Source organism: Tupaia chinensis, unplaced genomic scaffold (genome assembly GCF_000334495.1).
Source record: "Tupaia chinensis unplaced genomic scaffold, TupChi_1.0 Scaffold000423_1, whole genome shotgun sequence".
Classification (NCBI taxonomy): Eukaryota; Metazoa; Chordata; class Mammalia; order Scandentia; family Tupaiidae; genus Tupaia; species Tupaia belangeri.
In genome coordinates, this window is record NW_006159928.1 from 458048 (window position 1) to 477496 (window position 19449).

Below are 19449 nucleotides of genomic sequence, written 5' to 3' on the forward strand. Positions count from 1 at the left end.
ATATATGTATTTTTAATCTTGAAGCAGATATGACACAGTTAATGTCTAAGCAGCTAGCATCCAAAATAATGTTCAGCGTTTTTCTACTGTTCATGCACTTTACTGAATTTTAGTGTTTTAAAAATTAGAAATCCATGTAACTCTTATTGAACCAATACATTTACTAGGCAGGATACAGCTTCCCTCCCCTATCATGTCAGATTTCTTAACTTGCTGAATTTTATTTATTTAACTCTGTTGATAGAGACCTTCTCCTTGAATGTAAAAATTCAACTAGTTTTGAAGACAAAAGAATATTTATTGTGTTCTCAAGCTCATTAAACAGGATTTTCATATGGCCAAGCAAATTGAAACCATTAGTTAAACAAACCATTAGACTGAGAAGTACCAGTCTTTTTAATCTTCACATAACCTACACAAATAACACATATTAGTCTATTTTCCTCAAAACAATCAATGACACACACTGAGAAAGGTCCTTTCAGCAGTTAAACTGATCTCTGGTTTGATAGTTGATTGTATATCTGAGGGCCTGAACAAATTAATGTAGCTTCCCAAAGCACCTGGGTTGTATCTTGGAGAAATGACTAGTATTTGAGGAACCACTGCACTTTAGGGAAGGGAAGACCATAAAAATCATCTGTGCTCTTGAGTAAGAAAAGAGCAAAGGCCACTTACTGGATTGTATTTGGATTCACTTTGAACATAAGCTAAAATTCAATTGTACTATGAATTTTTGAACTTTTGAAATTAAAGGAAAGCTAGCAATTAGCTATTCATGCCCTTTTGTCACTACACTGAAAATAGTCACTTTATGGTTGTAGGACATGGCAATGTTATCACAAGAATTAAGTTAGAATGGGAAGCTTTGAATTCCTTTATGTGTATGTTCATGATAGATTAAAAGAACCTTCAACAAAATAAACCATAAAATATCAATTTTTTTTACTTTAGTTAGATGTTCTTTTGACTGTAAAAAAGAAAAAGTCAGCAAGAAAAGTTAAAATGTCTTACAAGTTCTAGTTTAAAAGCACAGTTATCACAAGAATTAAGTTAGAATGGGAAGCTTTGAATTCCTTTATGTGTATGTTCATGATAGATTAAAAGAACCTTCAACAAAATAAACCATAAAATATCAATTTTTTTTACTTTAGTTAGATGTTCTTTTGACTGTAAAAAAGAAAAAGTCAGCAAGAAAAGTTAAAATGTCTTACAAGTTCTAGTTTAAAAGCACAATGTCCACCTGTTTTACAAGTTCTAGTTTAAAAGCACAATGTCCACCTTACGAATTGCTGCCAAATTCACTTTTTATGACAAACGCTGTCACACATTTTAAATAGCAAACTGTCATGCATAACTACATAAATCTTTCTTTTTAATTTTTAATTCATAAACCTTAATGAATATAGTGTCTGATTTTAAATAAATGGTTCCTTTAAACAGATAATGGTGGCTATACTATAAATAACTAGAGTTTCCTGATTCCTTGTATTCTTGTAAAAGCCAAGTAACCTAGTTTTCAGCACCCATATGAGCATGTGGGTGTGATGGTCTAAGCTTAGATACTAAATAACATAATTTATTTTTATTTTTTTCCCATGGTGGAAATTGAAAATGGGACCTTCATACATTCAGCATTTTTCTAAGTCCCTTTCCATAAGTCTGTAATAGTTTTAGGATATACACATCATGATATATTTTGCAAACACAATTTATACACTCTATAATGGTCAAGGGAAAAGGCAAAGTTCACCAGGGATGCCAAATGTCCTCCTCTGCAGACTGCTGTTCAGTGTTTGTAGGTTCTTTCTTGTGATGACTTTGATTTCAGAGAGTTTTCCCTCTGCCAAGGCATCATCATTCCAATTCAGTACTGGCTCCCCTGTACATTCAGAACCTGCCAACCATGTCCATCTGTCCAGAAGGACATGAGTGAGCACAGTTTATGTCAATCAGAGATCAACAGCAGACCCCTATTTTTAATCAGCAACTATAAAGCTGTCATGCTGCTGAGTCCAGTCACTTAGTTTCCACTACTTTCTACACTGTGCAGTGGCTGATGCTACTGAGTCTGTTTTCTCAATTTTGTAGTTTTTAGATCCCTTTGAGAAAGATGATCACCCCCAATATCCATGCTGAAATCTACTTGCAGAGACTAGGATTACTATAGGCTGCAGATTGTAACTGAAGAATAAAAGCTATGTGGTTTGTCTGTCAGCACGTAGACACTTCTGGAACTGTGCAAATGGGTGTATAGTCTAGGACACATGCTTTCACTCCCAACATCAGCTGCAAGTTCTAAATGAGACCACAAGTCCCCCAGGTCCTTAAAATAGAGTCCTGTTCCATGCAAGTTCTTCTTTATAGATGATTAATTCAGTGCCAGTTTCACAGTAAAACACTCTGTTCCAATTTCTGAATCATCCATAAAAAGTCATGGGTAGCAAGAACAGATAAAGATGCAGTCTGTCACTCCAGACAGAATATGAATTTGTTTAAAGCTGCTTCATTTATGAAGCAAACATGAACTGTTACCAGCCTAGAGAGGAAGAAAAAAGAGAGATTATGCTATGTCTGCCTTCTGCCTCCTTTTCATTCTTATTAGCTATATTCATATAAGAGAATAGGGTGAATAACAGACTTACAATATATACTTTACTCACATGGCCTAAAAGAACTTGATAAATATGCAGTGATCAGTTGCTCTTTATATGACCCCCCGGAAACATTTATCTGAAAACATATTTCTGTTTATTTTCTATCTCTTATATAAGCTCCATGAGAACAGAGAGTTCTGTCTATACTTTTTACTGCTGAAGCTCCACCCTTAGAATGGTGTCTGGCACATTATAGACATTCAATGAATATTTCTAGAAACTAAGAGTGCATGAGTGAGTACTCTGTAACTTTCATACCTCCATACATTCTATCAGTTATTTCAGTTTAGGAGAGGGTTTTCAACCCATTTAGCTTTGACCTTCTCTAGCAAGCCTACCAAAAGTAGTAGACTGGTGGTGAGGTGAGAAGGGTTGAAGGAGAGGGTGATGTTTAGAGAGTGGAGAGGGAGAAATAAAATAGATGGAGTGACATGAAAGAAATAACCTGGGAAGGTGGAGAAGCTGTGGAGGCCAGCAACAAATATTAGCCTTATTGTCACTGGGCAGCTTGAGTATCTTGACTGCCTTTCCAGGTTCTAGCAATCATTTCTCCCAGTTGAGGAAACAGTAGCAGCAAGATCTCATTCAATACTTTCAGCCAAAAAAGAAAGACTAAAATTCTGGCACTACATCCTGCTAAGGCCTCTGGGGAGGTTCACTTGGCCTCAGCACAGCTTATTGTACTTGCTGAAACATGAAAACCATACTTAGTTTTAGTTCAGTGCTGATGCTAACCTACTGATCGTCCAGATTTTTCAACCTTTCAGTAAAGTGTTTGTACTTGCTCCTCTATTTAAGTGGTAGACAATATCTTCATTCTGTCTTCAGTCACAGCCCCTGAATACAGGTATGTTTTGCATTTTCCTTCTTCCTAACTCTTTTTCTACCTTTGTCTTTGTTTATCAACCCCAGAATCACAGAACACTGGTTTTAAAACATTGTGGTCATTACACAGATTATATGTAAAACTTCATAATGTGAGTTAGTATATTTTCCAGTCTCTTTCATATATTTAAATTGTGTTATGTGACAATTTACCAAACAGAGAACTCTTGAAAATACAAAGCTGTATTTAGGAAAGCCAAATTAAATTCATGAAGAAAAATGGAAAGTCTTTAGAATCCCAAAATATATGGAAGATATTTTTAAATAAAGCATGGTTAGAAAAACAAAAGGAAAACACAAAAGGCAAAAGACTGTATTTTTAAAAGCTATGAATAATTTGAAATCCTAAATTTACAGGAGGGAAGCAAGACTGGAAATCTATTTCTAATTTTATCTCTGGGTCACTTAGCAAAGAAGATAAACTTGAAGAACAAAACTACATTTTTTTTATAATGATACCTTGGATTATTGAAACAGCCTCATGAAATAAACAGGGTGAGTGCTATTGTCCTCTCATTGTGTATGAAAAACCAGGGATTTAAAGACATGTACTCATCATACATGATTCCAGAGCTAGTTAAGTCACAGAGCCAAGACTTGAACTCAAAAGTCTAATTCCTTCTAATCCTGTACTTCACAATGTGTCTACAGAAAGAAATTGAAGAAACAAACTCAGAAAGCTCTAGCAATTCTTAGGAAATATTTGGTAATGAGTCACAGATCTTGCCATTGAGTGACCAACCATTCCCAAAGCCTGCGTCCTCAAAGTCCAATACTTCTCCTTATTTTAATCGTAAGATCTCTTCAGTCTAATTTATCTCATATCTATGTCCAGTTTGTGTTTGTTTTATGAGTCCACAAGCAACAAGAATTACTTTCTACACTTACCATGCTGGGGTAAGTCACTAAACTGCTCACTGATTGTCTACAATCCCATGCTAATTACTATCAACCAGGCTAGGCCTTCTCTGTGACAAAGCAGTCCCTCTCTCAAGGACTCCAATTGAGTCCTCTCAATTAAAATTCTTTGTTGGTGACTATCAGATTGAAAATCTATTATTTCCATCCCTGACTTTTCTCTGAAGCCCCAGGTTAACATGTTTGGTCACCAATATTTAGTTCCACCAATATTTACCAACAGCTCCTTCTCCTGATTTCCAATTTTCTTTTAATGGTACTGACAACTGGTAGGTCCATAGGCTCCAGATCCTCCTTGAGTACAGCCTGTGATGCCAGCCACTCATCCCATCAGTGAATAGGACTTGTTGATTCTTTTACTGTAATATTTTCAAAATGATCAATGCTATCCCATTTCCTACCCTGACCTTGTTCATGTTATTGTTCTCTCACACTTGCTTTGAAAACTGTCTCCTAGGTGGACTTCCTTCCTCCAGATCCTTACTCCCATCCATCTGGCCACACCAACACCTGATTGCTTTTCCGAAACCTTTGCATTGTTTGCATCACCTCATCTGTTCTAAACTCCCCAAGCTGATCCATACATTGCCCAGTGAAGGATAAACTCTGTTCCTGGAATTCAAAACCTTTATCAGTCTGATCCCACCCTTTCTTCTCAGCATTTTAACTCTTTAAGTATGACTTCCACGGAAGTCTTTCTGTAAAAACTGACCCTTGAACATACCTTGTACTTCTGGGTCTTGCCTGACTTAGTTGATGTCATTTGCATTAGAGATCTAGTTTAGAACAAATGCCACCACCTACAAAACAAAACTTTCTCTGTTTGCTAATGAATTCTTTTTCCCTTTTAATAAGGCAATTGTATATGGATGTGCATGGTACTTCTTAGGGATGCAATTCACACCAATACCTACAGCTGTGTGGCATTCACTTATTTTTTTTTTTTTTTTTGCGTTCACTTCTTATATGACAATGACAATAAGCAGTAGCTCTGCTTTCGATTGTTCATTGCATTTTCTTTGTAATCTCCTTTTCTTGCTTCTTATATTTTGTAAACTTCCAATATACTTCTTAAAAACTGGTTACTGTGCATATGCCTTTTTTCCTCTTATAGACTATAAGCAATTGAGGACACAGGTTATATTAAGCTGTGCCTCTACTAATATACTTACTAGAGTTTGTTAAATCACATCTGTGTAAAAGAAAAATTTTCTCATAAATATAAGTGAAGCTCTTCATGTATTTGATCTCTTTATGTATTTCTCTTGAGCTGTGCTTTGCATAACCCAATACAGGAAAAGTTCTAGTTAAGGGGCTACATTTGATACTTGGCATCAGTTAAATTAATAAGTGGATTTTTTTTGGAGAGGTTTTTGCTCGCCAGAAAGAGAGAGACAGAGATAGAAAGCGAGAAATCACCCCCCCTCAGTGGGAATGGCCATGCTGTAATCCCTTCTCCTCTCAGGATCTTGGGCATGCATGCACATGTGCCTGGCGTGAGTTTAAGTCACAGGGTCTGGGACTCGAACCACGGACGACTACATGGGAGTCTAGCGACATAGCCATTACACCAACGGCTGGTTCCAATAAGTGGATTTTAATGTTTCATTTAGATGTTTTCATATTTGATGTCAAGTAAGTACAAATACAGTACTTTTTTCTTGGATGCAACTTCTTGCTTCTCTTAACTCATTACTTATATTCTTTCCACGTTCTTCCCTTATACTTTAAATATTATACCCTCTTTACTTCCCTTTGTTATTTCCTTCAGGGAGCTAACTGTTCCACATGTTTTCCATTCTTGTTTTCCAATATTTGTCTTGATTTAAATTGTTTTAGTTGGTGAAACTTCCATTTTGGCCCAAAATCCTTGCCATAAATATGAGTCATTCACTGCATTTTCCTCTGTCTTGTTAAACAAGCAAATGATTATAATCCAATTATGTATAATTTTTAGGATACATAATAACAACTCCACATCTTATTTCTATCTTGGTACTTTTTACTATTGTTATTAATTTTTGGAAAGTTTCTCTTTCTACTAGGCCATAGTCTGTTCTCCCAAACTTTTCCATCTACCCAATACATCTCCCCAAACTAAATTTATAGGTTCCTTGGAAGGCTTGGATCTCTGTTGGCACAGAATAAAGCTTAAAGCCTTTCTCCTATAATGGGGCATTGATGAGTGGTTACCAATAACACATACCAAAAAAAAAAAAAAAAGACACATACACATTTTGACTTTCGGGTTTGCAGATTTGCAGTAAAGAACTGCTTCCTCCCTTTTTCTTACTTTTCTTTCAGCATTTGAATTCTTATTTAACTCCTATATACTCAATTCTACTTTTGTCTCCATAAGTTGTACTCTCACATTACTGCACTTTCACGAGATATACTTCAATCTCTTCATTTATTTAATAAGGCTTATTCACCATTTATATATGCCAAGTATACATGATGGCATAGTTTGATCATATATTGGATTGTTGGGAAAGTCATGACACATTTTTGTGTAGAAAAGTACGTACTGATTTTCCTGACAACTTAATAGATTATGAAATTAAACTGAAAAATGAATCCTGCTTTTTGAGACCTTACATGGTTTTGAAAAGGACACAAATTGTCTACATAAGTAATTGTGATGTGCTACCAAGAGTCATATGCAATGTAACCAAAGGGCTAAGTAAAGACTACCTTCATTTTGGAAGTCAGTTTTTTGGAGGTGCTGGTATCTGAGCTGAATTTAGAGAAGGGTTTGCAGAGATGATGAATAATGCACTTTATGAAAGAAAAATTGTTCACTTCTTCATTCTGTCTCACAGTGACTAATGAGTAAGTGTGATGACTTTATTTCTGAATAATTCTTAGCTTCTTTAACTTGACTATCTAATTTGGTTTATTTCATACATGAGTAATATGTCATACTTTAAGAAAAATAAATTCACATAAGATTTCCCATATGACTACATTCCCCCTTGATGTGCACACCTTACAAATTAAACAAACATACACACAAACCTTACTTTAGAAGAACTATCTTCCTTGCCACTAAATTAGACTTTAACTTTGGGCTCATTCATGCACTCAGTCTTTCATTCAGCAAACATTTATTAGGAGCTTACAAAGCAAAATAACATGTTATGTGCTGGAGATACAGCAAGAATCGCATAGACTCAGCTCCAGTTCTTGTAGTAGATATATGCATAAGTTGACTATGTTTGGTTTAAAATGCCATCTTTTTCTCTCCTAAACAAATGGCCTGGATTTTCCCTCAATAATCCACTTTCCAAACATCATAGGACAAATGCCACAATCAAAACCAAACAATTAAATACCTCTGGGCCAAAACAGGACAACAGAGAACATCTCTTGACTTTTTAAAACACAATTAACCATTTAACGTGTGATTTGTGTATGTCTAGCTTAACAGGACTAAAATGGCAGGGAAAAAAAATGTGAGGTTTGTGTTGGTATAGAAGTGCAGAAAAATGAGTGTCTAGGAAAAATAGTAATTTCGGCTGGGGAAGATAAAATGGTAAAATAAGGGGTCTACCCATTTTATGCTATTTGAAAGGGAAAAAGTGAACCTAGAAAGAAGCTAGGATGCAGAAAAAAGAGAAGATGCTATTTATGCTTTGGATATGGTGATCAGGCAAGATTGAAAGCCTGTGGCATAACAAGATTCAAGTTTTAGAGAAATTTGCTACATAGTTATATCATACTGGGTTGCTAAAAAATGACCTTTTAAAAAAGTGAGCTCCTAGAGGATGCAAGAGACTCTGTGACCCAGCTTACCTGGGAAAGATCAGTCTAGAAATTATTCTCTAAATCTGGGACAGAAGTCAAAACTGGCTGGACTGTGATTTAGGAAAAGGACTCTTCACGGGCTGTATCAGTAATAACCTGTAAAAGTAGATGATCTCCTGATAAAGGGAGTGCATGGAAAAACTAAGGATTTAGGAAAAGGACAGAACATTCATATGCCACTGTGGCAAATGCACTCAGGATTCCAGGATTAAAACAAAATGAACGGCCTGTTAGCAGAAGCGAAAGTGAAGGAAAGTATGAATTGACACTGGATCAAGTTAATGCCATTCTGGATATCTTCCCAACCATGTCTGTAGCTTAAGAATAGATGAAGTAGACACAGTGGACAGGAAAAAATGAACATCAGTCTGGCCACTTATTATCCTTTCTCCCACAGTCCCTCCAGAGACCCACATCATCACAACAGATATCAGACACTGGCTTGTATTCGATGTATCCTGGGATCTGGGCTGTGATGAGGCATAATTATTAACAGTCATGCAACAGGTGGCTACTTTGATCATTTTGTCTGACAGATCATAGGTTATTTCGACTTTTTCTCCTTTTCTTTAAAACAGGAAATATTTTTGGCTTTCTCTTGTTTTAGTTTCTAACAAATGGTGTATGTTATTTTATGGTGGTCATACCTAAATGAAACCGTTTTTATTTATGTTTTCTCTATAATTATATCTTATTTAATGCTAATTTCCTCTATTATCGCTCCTTGTCTAACTTATTTTCTAACCTCAAAAATAGTCCAAATAAACACCCAACTGTTTGTTTTTTGTACATCTGCCATACATTATAAAAAACACTAATCAGGGCTAATTCTTCTTTAGCTTTCACAACTTTAGTATATTAAAGGAATTAGATATGTACAATGCAATAATGTGACAACTTCAGTACTGACATCTGCTTGATAAAAGACTCAGTTACAAGATTTATTTCTAAATTTTGGCATCTAAGATACTGTATAGTTCTTGCTAAATATTTCAGCTTGAATTCTAAGTACTTACCAATGTGTGAAAGTAACAGTGTTGATACAAACCACAGTTACACCTCTTGAAATTCTCTCTCTTTTTCTTGCAACATACTGAAAAGAAAAGAAAAATGCTTATATGCTTTTGAACAGAGATTCTGAAGTACACTGCAATCTGCACATTGTAAAAGGCAGTTTTTCTGTAAATATAGTAACACAAGATTGCAATGCTGAAAGGGAAACTTAACCTTTATATTGCTATGGGGAAAAGAGAAATCTTCCTCAACGTAGTTTTCCCAAGTAGTTTAGTAAAATCCTCTCTATATAATTATATCTACAAACTAAAAAAGCTTATGTGCACTTCGTATGCATGTATTACATACATAGGCAGGACATAGAAAGATAACATGCCAAAAAATTATAATCATATATAAGTGAAAATATTAGCATTAAGACAATAAGTATAAGGTAAAAGTGTAATCAGAGTTTACCTACAGTAAATGGAAAGCCAGCTCATAACAATTTTTGTATTTGGCTTTGGGGAAATTATGGAATCTGATGAGAAAAGTTATGCATACAAGAGAAAAATCACTGAATGTATCTTGAGTAGAAAGTGACATTATGAAACAAGATTTAAGGAGAGATGTTACAAATTCTGAGTTTTGAAGGGCTAAAGAAAAGATTTTGTAGCATCAACTCTGGCCAGCAGGTAATAAAGACATAGACAAAGATGAATATTACCAAAGAATGAACTTAAAGAATAAAGTGAAAATATTGTAGAAAAGAAAGTGAATAAGTAAGTGTGCCTTTAGAGACATTTATGTGAAGGTATCAATGGATAAATAAAGATGTAAGATTGAAAAGAGTGAGAAGTAAGGACACACTATGGTTTCAATGTGTCTCTCAAGAGTCATGTGTTGAAAATTAATAGCCACTATAAAAGGATTAAGAAGATAGAAACTTAATCCAGCTATGGGGTTGAGAAGGGGGGGCCTTTGGGAGGAGATGAGGATCAGGGTAGTTAGATACTCTTTCATGTAAGTGGAGACACAAAACAGATACATATGCTCTCGCAACACTCCTGTCCTTGCCATGTAATGGCTTGTGCCTCCTTGGGATTCTACAATATGAAGACCCTCACCAGATGCAGTCCCTGACTTTAGACCTCCAAAACCATTAGCTAAATAAATCTCTATTCTTTATAAGTCACCCAGTTTCAGGTATTTCAGTTATTAGCAACATAGTGGACTAAAATAGATCAGCTACATGGATAAAGATTTGGGACATACTGGTTAGAAACCATCGTAAGAGAAGCAACTTCATAAAGACATTATGACCATGTATGTCAGTGCACTGTATGTGAAATGGCAAAGTCAAAGCTTGTTTATGCACACATGAGCAAAACAAAATACCTTATCTCATTATCCTCTTCATTAATCTGTATATTTTCAACTGCCCTTGTAAGATTTGGTTGTTTCTTCTGGGAAAAGAACAGTGACATATATTGTAAAAATATCAATGAGTGCTATAATATTTCAGAGTAAGTGGTCTCTACTTTTATGTTCTATGTCAGTAACTTCAATAATAGTTTTCCTCAGCAAGTAGCATGCAAAAAATATTTGTAGTGGAAAATATTACCAAAAAATGCAGGATGTTACAAATTTCACATTTTTAGGATGCCGAGAGTGGGAAAAGGAATAAAGAAACTGACACATTTAAATAGTAATCAAGTTCAGAAGACATTTCAAAAAGTTTAGTCATGATGATTTAGCACATTTTAAAATTTAAGACAGCTTCAATAAGAAAAGCACAGAGGACTAGAAATTCAAAATAACAGTAATACAAAGGGTATTTCTCGTTGACTTTTAAGCATACATCATAAGATTTTCAGCATGTTTTTTTTTTCTTTTTATATTTAATTCAGGCGCTTAAAATGAGTTTTCATTCTTTAAGTAGTGTGCATTCTCATGAGAAGGATTGTCTCTAAAGGATAATGAGGAATGGGGACTTTCCTAAAATGTAAATGTTGTTGAGACTATAAGTTAACCTACGATCCACTGTTTTTCTTGATAGGGTCCTTTTTCAGAAAAGAGAAGTTGGTTAATCATTTATATAAATATAGTATGAATAAATAAGTTTGATCAAGAGGAACAATAACCACCACCAACAAAGAACTTACCTTCCAGTATAAGGCTCCAAAACCAAAACCAATTACTAGAGAGAGGAATGCTGGCAGTGCCATGGCTGCCCATTGCAGGTTGGAGTCTTCAGTGGAATTTGCGGCTTTTCCTGTAATTTATAAAGCAGAACGGTGAATGCAGCAGACCCATCGAGTGGTTTTGCTCTTAGGCTGTTGTTATTCCCAGCTGTTTTCAATGTACTTTTGACCTGTATCTGTTTAGAGTATTCAAAACACCGATTTTTTTTTTTTTTTGGTTGAGTACTCTTTTTAGAAGAAAGTGTAAGTCTATGTAGACTTCAAAAGATGAAGAAGGGGGGAACCAGCAGTTAGCGTAATGGCTATGTCGCTGGACTCCCACGTAGTCGACCACGATTCGTGTCCCAGACCCGGTGGCTTAAAACTCACGCCGGGCGCATGTGCGTGCGTGCCCAAGATCCCGAGAGGAGAATGGAGGAGAAGGGATTGCGGCGTGACCATCCCCCCTGGGGGGTGATTTCTCGCTTTCTGTCTCTATGTCTCTCTCTGTCTGTCTGGCGAGCGACGCCCCACGCCCTACAGTGAAAATCTCTCAAAAAAAAAAAAAAAAAAAGATGAAGAAGGGGACCAGCAGCTGGCATAATGGTTATGTTGCTGGACTGTGGTTTAAGTCCCAGACTCAGTGGCTTCAAACTCACTCCAGGTGCATATGTGGGTGAGCCCAACATCCAGAGAGGATACTGGAGGGATTACATCATGGCCTTCCCCCCTGGGGGCGGGGGGTGATTTCTCTCTGTCTCATTGTCTCTCTCTGTCTCTCCAGTGAGCACATGTGCCCTATAGCAAAAATCACTCTTTAAAAAAAAAAGATGAATACATTTAAAAAACCAAGGACCCCCAAAAACAAAACAAAATTTGATTTGGTTAATGTTGATGCATATAGAACACAGACTTGATGTATTTCTGGGACTGAGGCAGGTATTGTTTATCCTATCAAGCAAGCCTGTCTCGTTTGCCTTTATCTTCAAGTATCATTTCACTTTCTCACTTTTAACATCTCCCACTAGATATTTTCCAAAAAGACATATAACCTATTGGGTCATTGGGAAAACCGTGACACATTTTGCATTAAAAAAATACATCATGACATTCCCGATGACCTAATTAATACATAAAGGTCTGTACGCATTCACCTATGTTTGGAGAAACTGCGAGCTTAAATAGACCTGTATTCTTTGTAGTCCTCCCATGTTTAGGTATTTCTGTTATTAGCAACAGAGAATGGACTAAAATACACACTTAGAACTATGACCAATGTGAAGTCCTAGAATATAAGAGGCAGCAGCAATCCTCTTGCAGGAGGAAGAGTAAGAGGAAGGGAACAGAGAAGACTGGGAGGGAGAGGTCTTACAGATCCTGAGCTTCCCTTCCTAAAGTGAACCTAAATTTAACCTCCCTTTTGTTATTTCTCTTGTCTGTGCATAGGACTTAAGAGCGAGGTCTTTGATTCTCCAGGGATACTACTGTCCTTCTAGAAGAGGAATTAAAAAACATTATTATGTTGTATTACCCTGTTTACCTTCAGGGAACATTCAATACTTGCCACTATAGCTGAACACTAGGAATCAGTGAAGTTTAAATTCTATGTTTCAAGGAGTACTGCAGGATACTTGGTTCTCAAAGTCCAAACCAATAACAAAGATTTTCTGTTTTTTCTTTTCTTTTTTTTTTTTTTTGAGAGGTTTTTGCTATAGGGAGTGTATGCTCACCAGAGATAGAGAGAGGCAGAGAGACAAAGCAAGAAATCACCCCCCAGGGGGGATGGCCACCCCGTAATCCCTCCTCTTCCATTCTCCTCTCGGGATCTTGGGCACACATGCACATGTGCCCGGCGTGAGTTTAAGCCACCGAGTCCGGGGACTCAAACTGCAGTCAACTCTGTGGGAGTCCAGTGACATAGCCGTAATGCCAACTGCTGGTTCCTTGATTTTCTTATAGGCAAAAATCACCTGCAGAGACTTTGTGGGGGAGTGAAAGTTAAGACAGGATTTGAGTAATCCCAAATTCCTGGGTTATTACCAATGAACTGTATCTCATTATTATTACTAACACTGTCTACTGTCCATATTTTTGGGATTTGACTTATTTGGTTTCACTAATAATAACTGACATCTATAAAAATTTGTAGTACAACTTTTTAGTGTCAGCCTGCTTAGGAGCACCATGCCTATGAACAAGGGTGTCTTGTTGCCTAGGAAACAGGAAGATTGGTACTCTTCCTTGATGCCGATCCAGAGCTCACCTTAGATTCACAACTTCTGATCCATAGTTTGATTACATCTAATTGCCTAACAGTTAATAATGAACTTGTATTAGGCTTCAGGCACACCTGCAAGCACATATGTGTTGCCTCTTTTAAAACTCATAGAAACCCTGTGAAGGAGGTATTCTCACTCCATTTGACTGAAGAATGAACAGAGTTGAAGTAACTTGTCCTGGGTCCCACAGCTAACCAAGGGCTAGGGCTAGTAAGTCTAGACAGTCTGACTTAAGAATGTCTTTTCTAGATGTGTAAGGTAATATGTCAATATAAGGATCTCTTTCTATATCATTTAAGTACTGCCTACAAGGATCTCAAACATAAACATCTTTTAGACAACTTCTTAGCTTAGCATAAGGATATTGCTAATTTGTAAACATAATTTATTTTGGATAACTAGTAGGTTTGTATATTACCCCCTTTCCCTTAGACACTCACATCTCCGGAATACACCTTTGTACCCTGGTCCTCTGCAATGATGAGCATTTGAGTTGTGTCCCTGAAAACTAGCATCATCTCTTCAAATTTCCCTGGCCCTCCTCTCAAAATACAGTCCTATTTCCTGTATGCTAAAACTGAAAACATAATTCTATAATTATACATATTAATACTGTGTTATGATTATTTTATTCTCATCTATTTATTTTAGTACCTAAGTGCAATGAAAGCTTGTCTTGCTCACAGGTATCAAAGTGGCATATTTATAAATGACTTCACTTAGCCAAAAGATGCTGGTAATGCAAACTATATTTTTTAAAAGAAGAATAAATAAAGCAAAATAAGAAAAAGAAGACTGTCCATTTGTCTGATAATTTAACACATACCTTCAGATTCTGAGGCACAGAATTGAACTAGCTTATTTTTATTTTTTTCTTTCTTTCTTTTTTTTTTTTTTTTTTTTTTAATAAGACAAGGTCTCACTATTTCATGGCCATCCTCCCTCAGCCTCCTGAGTTGCGAGAATTATGGACATTTGCCACCTGTCATTTAGGGTGGGCCTAGAATTGAACTGGACTTCCCATGGGGCCTTGGCCTGCAGAGTGGCAGTGTCTATCTACTAGCTGGTGAAAGTTGGTAGAAGAGACATTTTTCTCAACTGTGATGGTAGCAGACTAACCTAGTTACTAACTTAAATAGTTGTAAGTCTGGACAAATTATATGTTGTAAGTATTTTTAGAAATCAGCCAATGAGCAGCACAAATACATAATATAAAATCTGGAAGAAACTAAACAACATGGTATCCATAACATCTAGCATATATTCAAGAATGTCTAGCCATTAAAGTGAAATTTTGATCCACAATCAGAGGGAAAAAAAAAAATGAATGGAAACAAACCTTGACATGATGACCGATGTGTTAAAATTAGGAGACAAGAACTTTAGAGCAACTATTATGATTATGTTTAAAAGACAAAAAAATTGTCAGAATAAATATGCAGATGGAAAATTCTCAACATAGAAATATAAAATATTAATATAAAATAATCAAATGGAAATTCTAGAACACAAAAATACAAATTTAGAAATGAAAAATTTCACTAGATGAAAAACTCAGCAGATTAGCCATGTCAGGAGGAATGGCCAGTAAACTTAAAACTGATAAGTAAAAATTACCCATTCAGAGTATCAGAGAGAAAAAAAAGGATTAAAAAAATAACAAAACTTCTTTGACCTAATACATAATATCCAACTGCTTAAAATGTGTGTGATTGGTATCCTAGAAGGAAGTAGAAAGAATAGAAAAAAAAAATTGAAAAATGTAAAACCAAATTTCCCCTAAATTTGGGGAAAACAAACCTACAGACCTGTGAAGCTTGACAAATGCCAAGAAACATAAATACAAAGAAAATCACTCAGAGGCATATCCTAGTTAAACTGCTGAGAGAAAATTTTGAAAGAAGGCAGAGGTACAAATGACCCAGTACATACAGGGAAAAACATGGTACAAATGATGGCTGCCTCTTTTTCAGAAATAATAGCCACAGGAGGACAATGGAATGACATTTTTTTTTTAATTGCCAGTGGGCACATGGGCCCCCAGAGAGAGACAGAGAGAGAAGGAGTGAGAAAGCATCCTCATAGAATATGGTCAAACTGTAATCCCTTTTCCTCCATTTCTCCTTTTTCTCAGGATTTTGGGCATGGACACACATGCTTCCATCATGTTTTTCAAGCCACCAGTCTGGGGCTCCAGCCACTGGGCCAGCAACGTAGAGATCCAGCCAACCTAACCACCAGTCATGGGCTGACCAAGAATGATATCTTTAAGTACTCAAAGAGAAACACCCTATTAACCCAGAATTCAACATCTTGTAAAAAGTACCTGCTACATGGAAGACAAAATAGACTTTTTAATAAAACAAAATAGAAGGGCCAGCTGGTGATGTGGTTAAGATGGCTGGCTGACTGTAGAGTTCTATCCTGACCAGGTAGCTTGAAAAACACATCAGGTGCATGTACATGCATGCCTGAAATCCTGGAAAAGAGCGAAAGAGAGAGAAGGGATTGTGGTGTGACCATCCCCCAAGAGGGGACTTCTTCTCACTTTCCCTTTCTCTCTCTGTCTCATCCTCTTCAATGAACATGCATGTCCACTGGCAAATGAAGAAGAAGATGGAAAAAGGAAAAAGAAGAAGGAGAAGAGAACTTGTTGCCAACATATCTGTGCTATAAGAAATACTAAAGGAAGTTTTTCAGCATGAGAGCAATTAATACCAGATGGAAATCTGAATTTACAAGAGGGAATAATGGGTATGGGAAATAATAAATACATGAGTAAATATAAAATACCACATATTTTTCTTCTTTTGCATTCTTTAAAAGACATATGACAGTTTAAAGCAATAATTTTAATATTGTATTGCTTATAATAAATGTATATATAATACATATATGTATTGTTTATAATATATGTAGGTATAATATATATTTTTATAAACAGATGGATATGTCTCATATTTACATACACACGTAGTTAAGTTCAATTATAGGCTGTCTATCAGAGGTGTTTTAAAAATAAAATACCTTGAAAATAAAGAAAAGAAAAAGAGGATAGCACTAAAAAAAAATTATAAAAAAGATTGAGTCCACTAATATCAGACAAAATACAGTTCATGGCAAAGACATTACCAGAGACAATGAGGGATATTTCAGCAAGAGTAAAAGGTCTATTAATTACGGAAATTGAGGAAGACCTATCAACACATGTATAAGCTCATAACCTGAGAGCTTTAAAATAAATGAAGTAAAAGCTTAGAACTGAAAGGAAATATTTTTAATTCTCTTTTCTCAGTGATTGATAAAAAAAATTAGACAAGTAATTAAAAAAGAAATGCAAGACATGAGCAATATTAACCACTTTAGCCAAATTTGAAAATCTACAACCAGATATTAAATAATATACATAAACTAAGTCTCAATAAATTCAAAAGGTTACAGAGTATATATCTTTTGATGATAATAGAATTCATTTAGAAACCATAGCAATAAGGTAATTAAACATGAACAGTCCACTTGTAAATTACCCATGAATCAAAAAAGAAATCAGAAGGAAATTCTTAAAATATTTTGGGAAAAAAATGGTAATGAAATTACAACATATAAAAATATGTGGGATGTAGCTACAGCAGTACTTACACAACAGTTTATGCCTTTAACTGCTTATAGTTAAAAAAAAAGTTTGGGACCAGCAGTTGGTGTAACGGCTATGTCCCTCTACTCCCATGTAGTCGACTGTGGTTCTAGTCCCAGACCCGGTGGCTTAAACTCATGCCGGGCGTGTGTGCATGCATGCCCAAGATCCCAAGAGGAGAATGGAGGAGAAGAGATTGTAGTGTGGCCATCCCCCCTGGGGGGTGATTTCTTGCTTTCTGTCTCTCTGTCTCTCTGACTTTGTGGCAAGCACATGCACCCTATAGCAAAAACCTCTCAAAAAAAAAAAAAAATTAAGAATCAGTGATCTGATTTTTCAATTTAAGATACTAGAATAAGTTGAGTAAACTACACCCAAAATAAATATAAAGAAATCAAAGAAATGATATGTAAGTCAGAATATTAGATTTTTGAAGATTACATCCTGCAAATTTTACATGTTATCTATTCTCTGCAGTGAGTTCTGGATAGCATCCTGTTATCAAACATACTAATATTTCTGTAAAGAAGCATGTAAATATTCACTTTTAGAAGCACAAATAAAGACTAATAAACAGATTATCTCATTTAAGGTCAGGTAGTGAGGTTTTAGTGGCAAAAATTCCAAAATCAATGTATTTTAGAGTCTTTTCTTAAAATTCCTGAATTGTAGATAAGCTATTATAGAGTTACAATAAATTATTTACTTCTTTTTACAATTAAATATTTTATGTTCTTGAACAAATGACAGTGTTCCATTTATAAGTCTTAAGGGATCTTTTTATTTATTTATTTGTTTGTTTGTTTTATAGATTTTTGTTATAGACTGCATGTGCCCTCCTGAGAAAGACAGAGAGGAAAAATGAGAAATCACCCCTGCAGAGGGTATGGCCACACCACAATCCCTTCTCCTCCAGTTTCTTCTCAGGATTGCGGATGTGCACACACTCATCCTGGTGTGTTTTTCAAGCCACTGAGTCTGGGACTCAAAACCACCAAGGCACCTCCTGTTCCAAGGGATGACTTTTATAGTTAAGACCAAAAGACGGTTTTTTTGCTTCCTATAGCTTCCATGAGTCTCAAGAGTATTTAATAAATCCAGTAACCTTTATAATGACCTTTGCCTGGACTGAAGAGGATGTAGTCTTTCAGGGAATTGGGTTCTTGACAAAAGAAGGCAAAATTTTCAGAGAAAGAAGCAAAATTTCCTCTTACATATAATTTTATAGTAAAATAACAAAATCATCAAATTTCTAAACACATGATGGTTAAGGAAGCTGATTCCACATGGCAAATTGAATAGTTCAAATCCAGGCTCCAGTGCCTTGGAAAACATGCTGAGTACATGAGCATGGGTTCCTAAACTCTCAAAATGAGGGAAAAATAGAGAAAGGCTTGCAGCATGACCATGCCCCACTGGTGGAAAGCTTTCTTCCACTCTTTTTCATTCTGTCCTTCTCCCTGGCAAGCACATGTGTCTTCTGGCAAATTTAAAAAAAAAAAAATCCAACACATAATAGTAAATACCGATAGACACAAAACTGAGAATTTCACTGAATTTCTACACAACCAGCATTCGTACTTTCAATTTCAAAATTTTATTCTTGTCATACACATTCCATACAAAACTATTTTAGTTTACAATGAAAAAAGTCTAAACCATATTTCTAAATTCTAAACAGAAAATGTATTGGCCTTACTTTTTAACCAATATATCAAGCTCTAGGGAGACCCGATTCTACAGACCTAATATTTAATTCTCAGGATGATTTTAAGAGGAATAACAGTAACAGAACAGTAGGAATAGTAGTAACTGTAGAAATTTCCATGAAAGCCCATGCAATACTCCCATAGATTCTAACTGGAGCCATGCATGCATTAAGTCAGATACGTGTACTTACTATTACTGCTACTGCTGTCATTCCTAAGGGAGCTGGCTGCAACAGGGGGTAACATAAATGGTTTTGTGACACTGACTCTGGAATCTAAATAGAAAGCAATAATGTGTCAGTGTTATATGGTAATTTACATGAATTACAGAGTCCCCAAAAGGTGAAGTGTAAAACCAGAAAACTCATCAGGTCTGCTCCCCAA

At 35.8% G+C, this 19449-nt stretch overlaps 1 protein-coding gene across 2 annotated transcripts in view; it reads right to left on the bottom strand.

Annotated features, from left to right (window-relative positions):
- Positions 1-1340: 1340 nt before the first annotated feature.
- KITLG (KIT ligand) overlaps positions 1341-19449 on the bottom strand; it is an 88037-nt gene continuing 69928 nt past the window's right edge. Inside the window, exons 6-10 of one of the 2 annotated variants that reach the window (XM_006154809.3) lie at positions 19257-19340; positions 11426-11535; positions 10659-10726; positions 9284-9360; positions 1341-2539 (exon numbers count right to left, since the gene is read on the bottom strand). In XM_006154809.3, coding sequence (XP_006154871.1) covers positions 9321-9360; positions 10659-10726; positions 11426-11535; positions 19257-19340 — 302 coding nt within the window. In that variant the 3' untranslated portion in view covers positions 1341-2539; positions 9284-9320. The remainder of the gene's footprint in view (positions 2540-9283; positions 9361-10658; positions 10727-11425; positions 11536-19256; positions 19341-19449) is intronic. The other variant, XM_006154810.3, reaches the window with a different exon arrangement.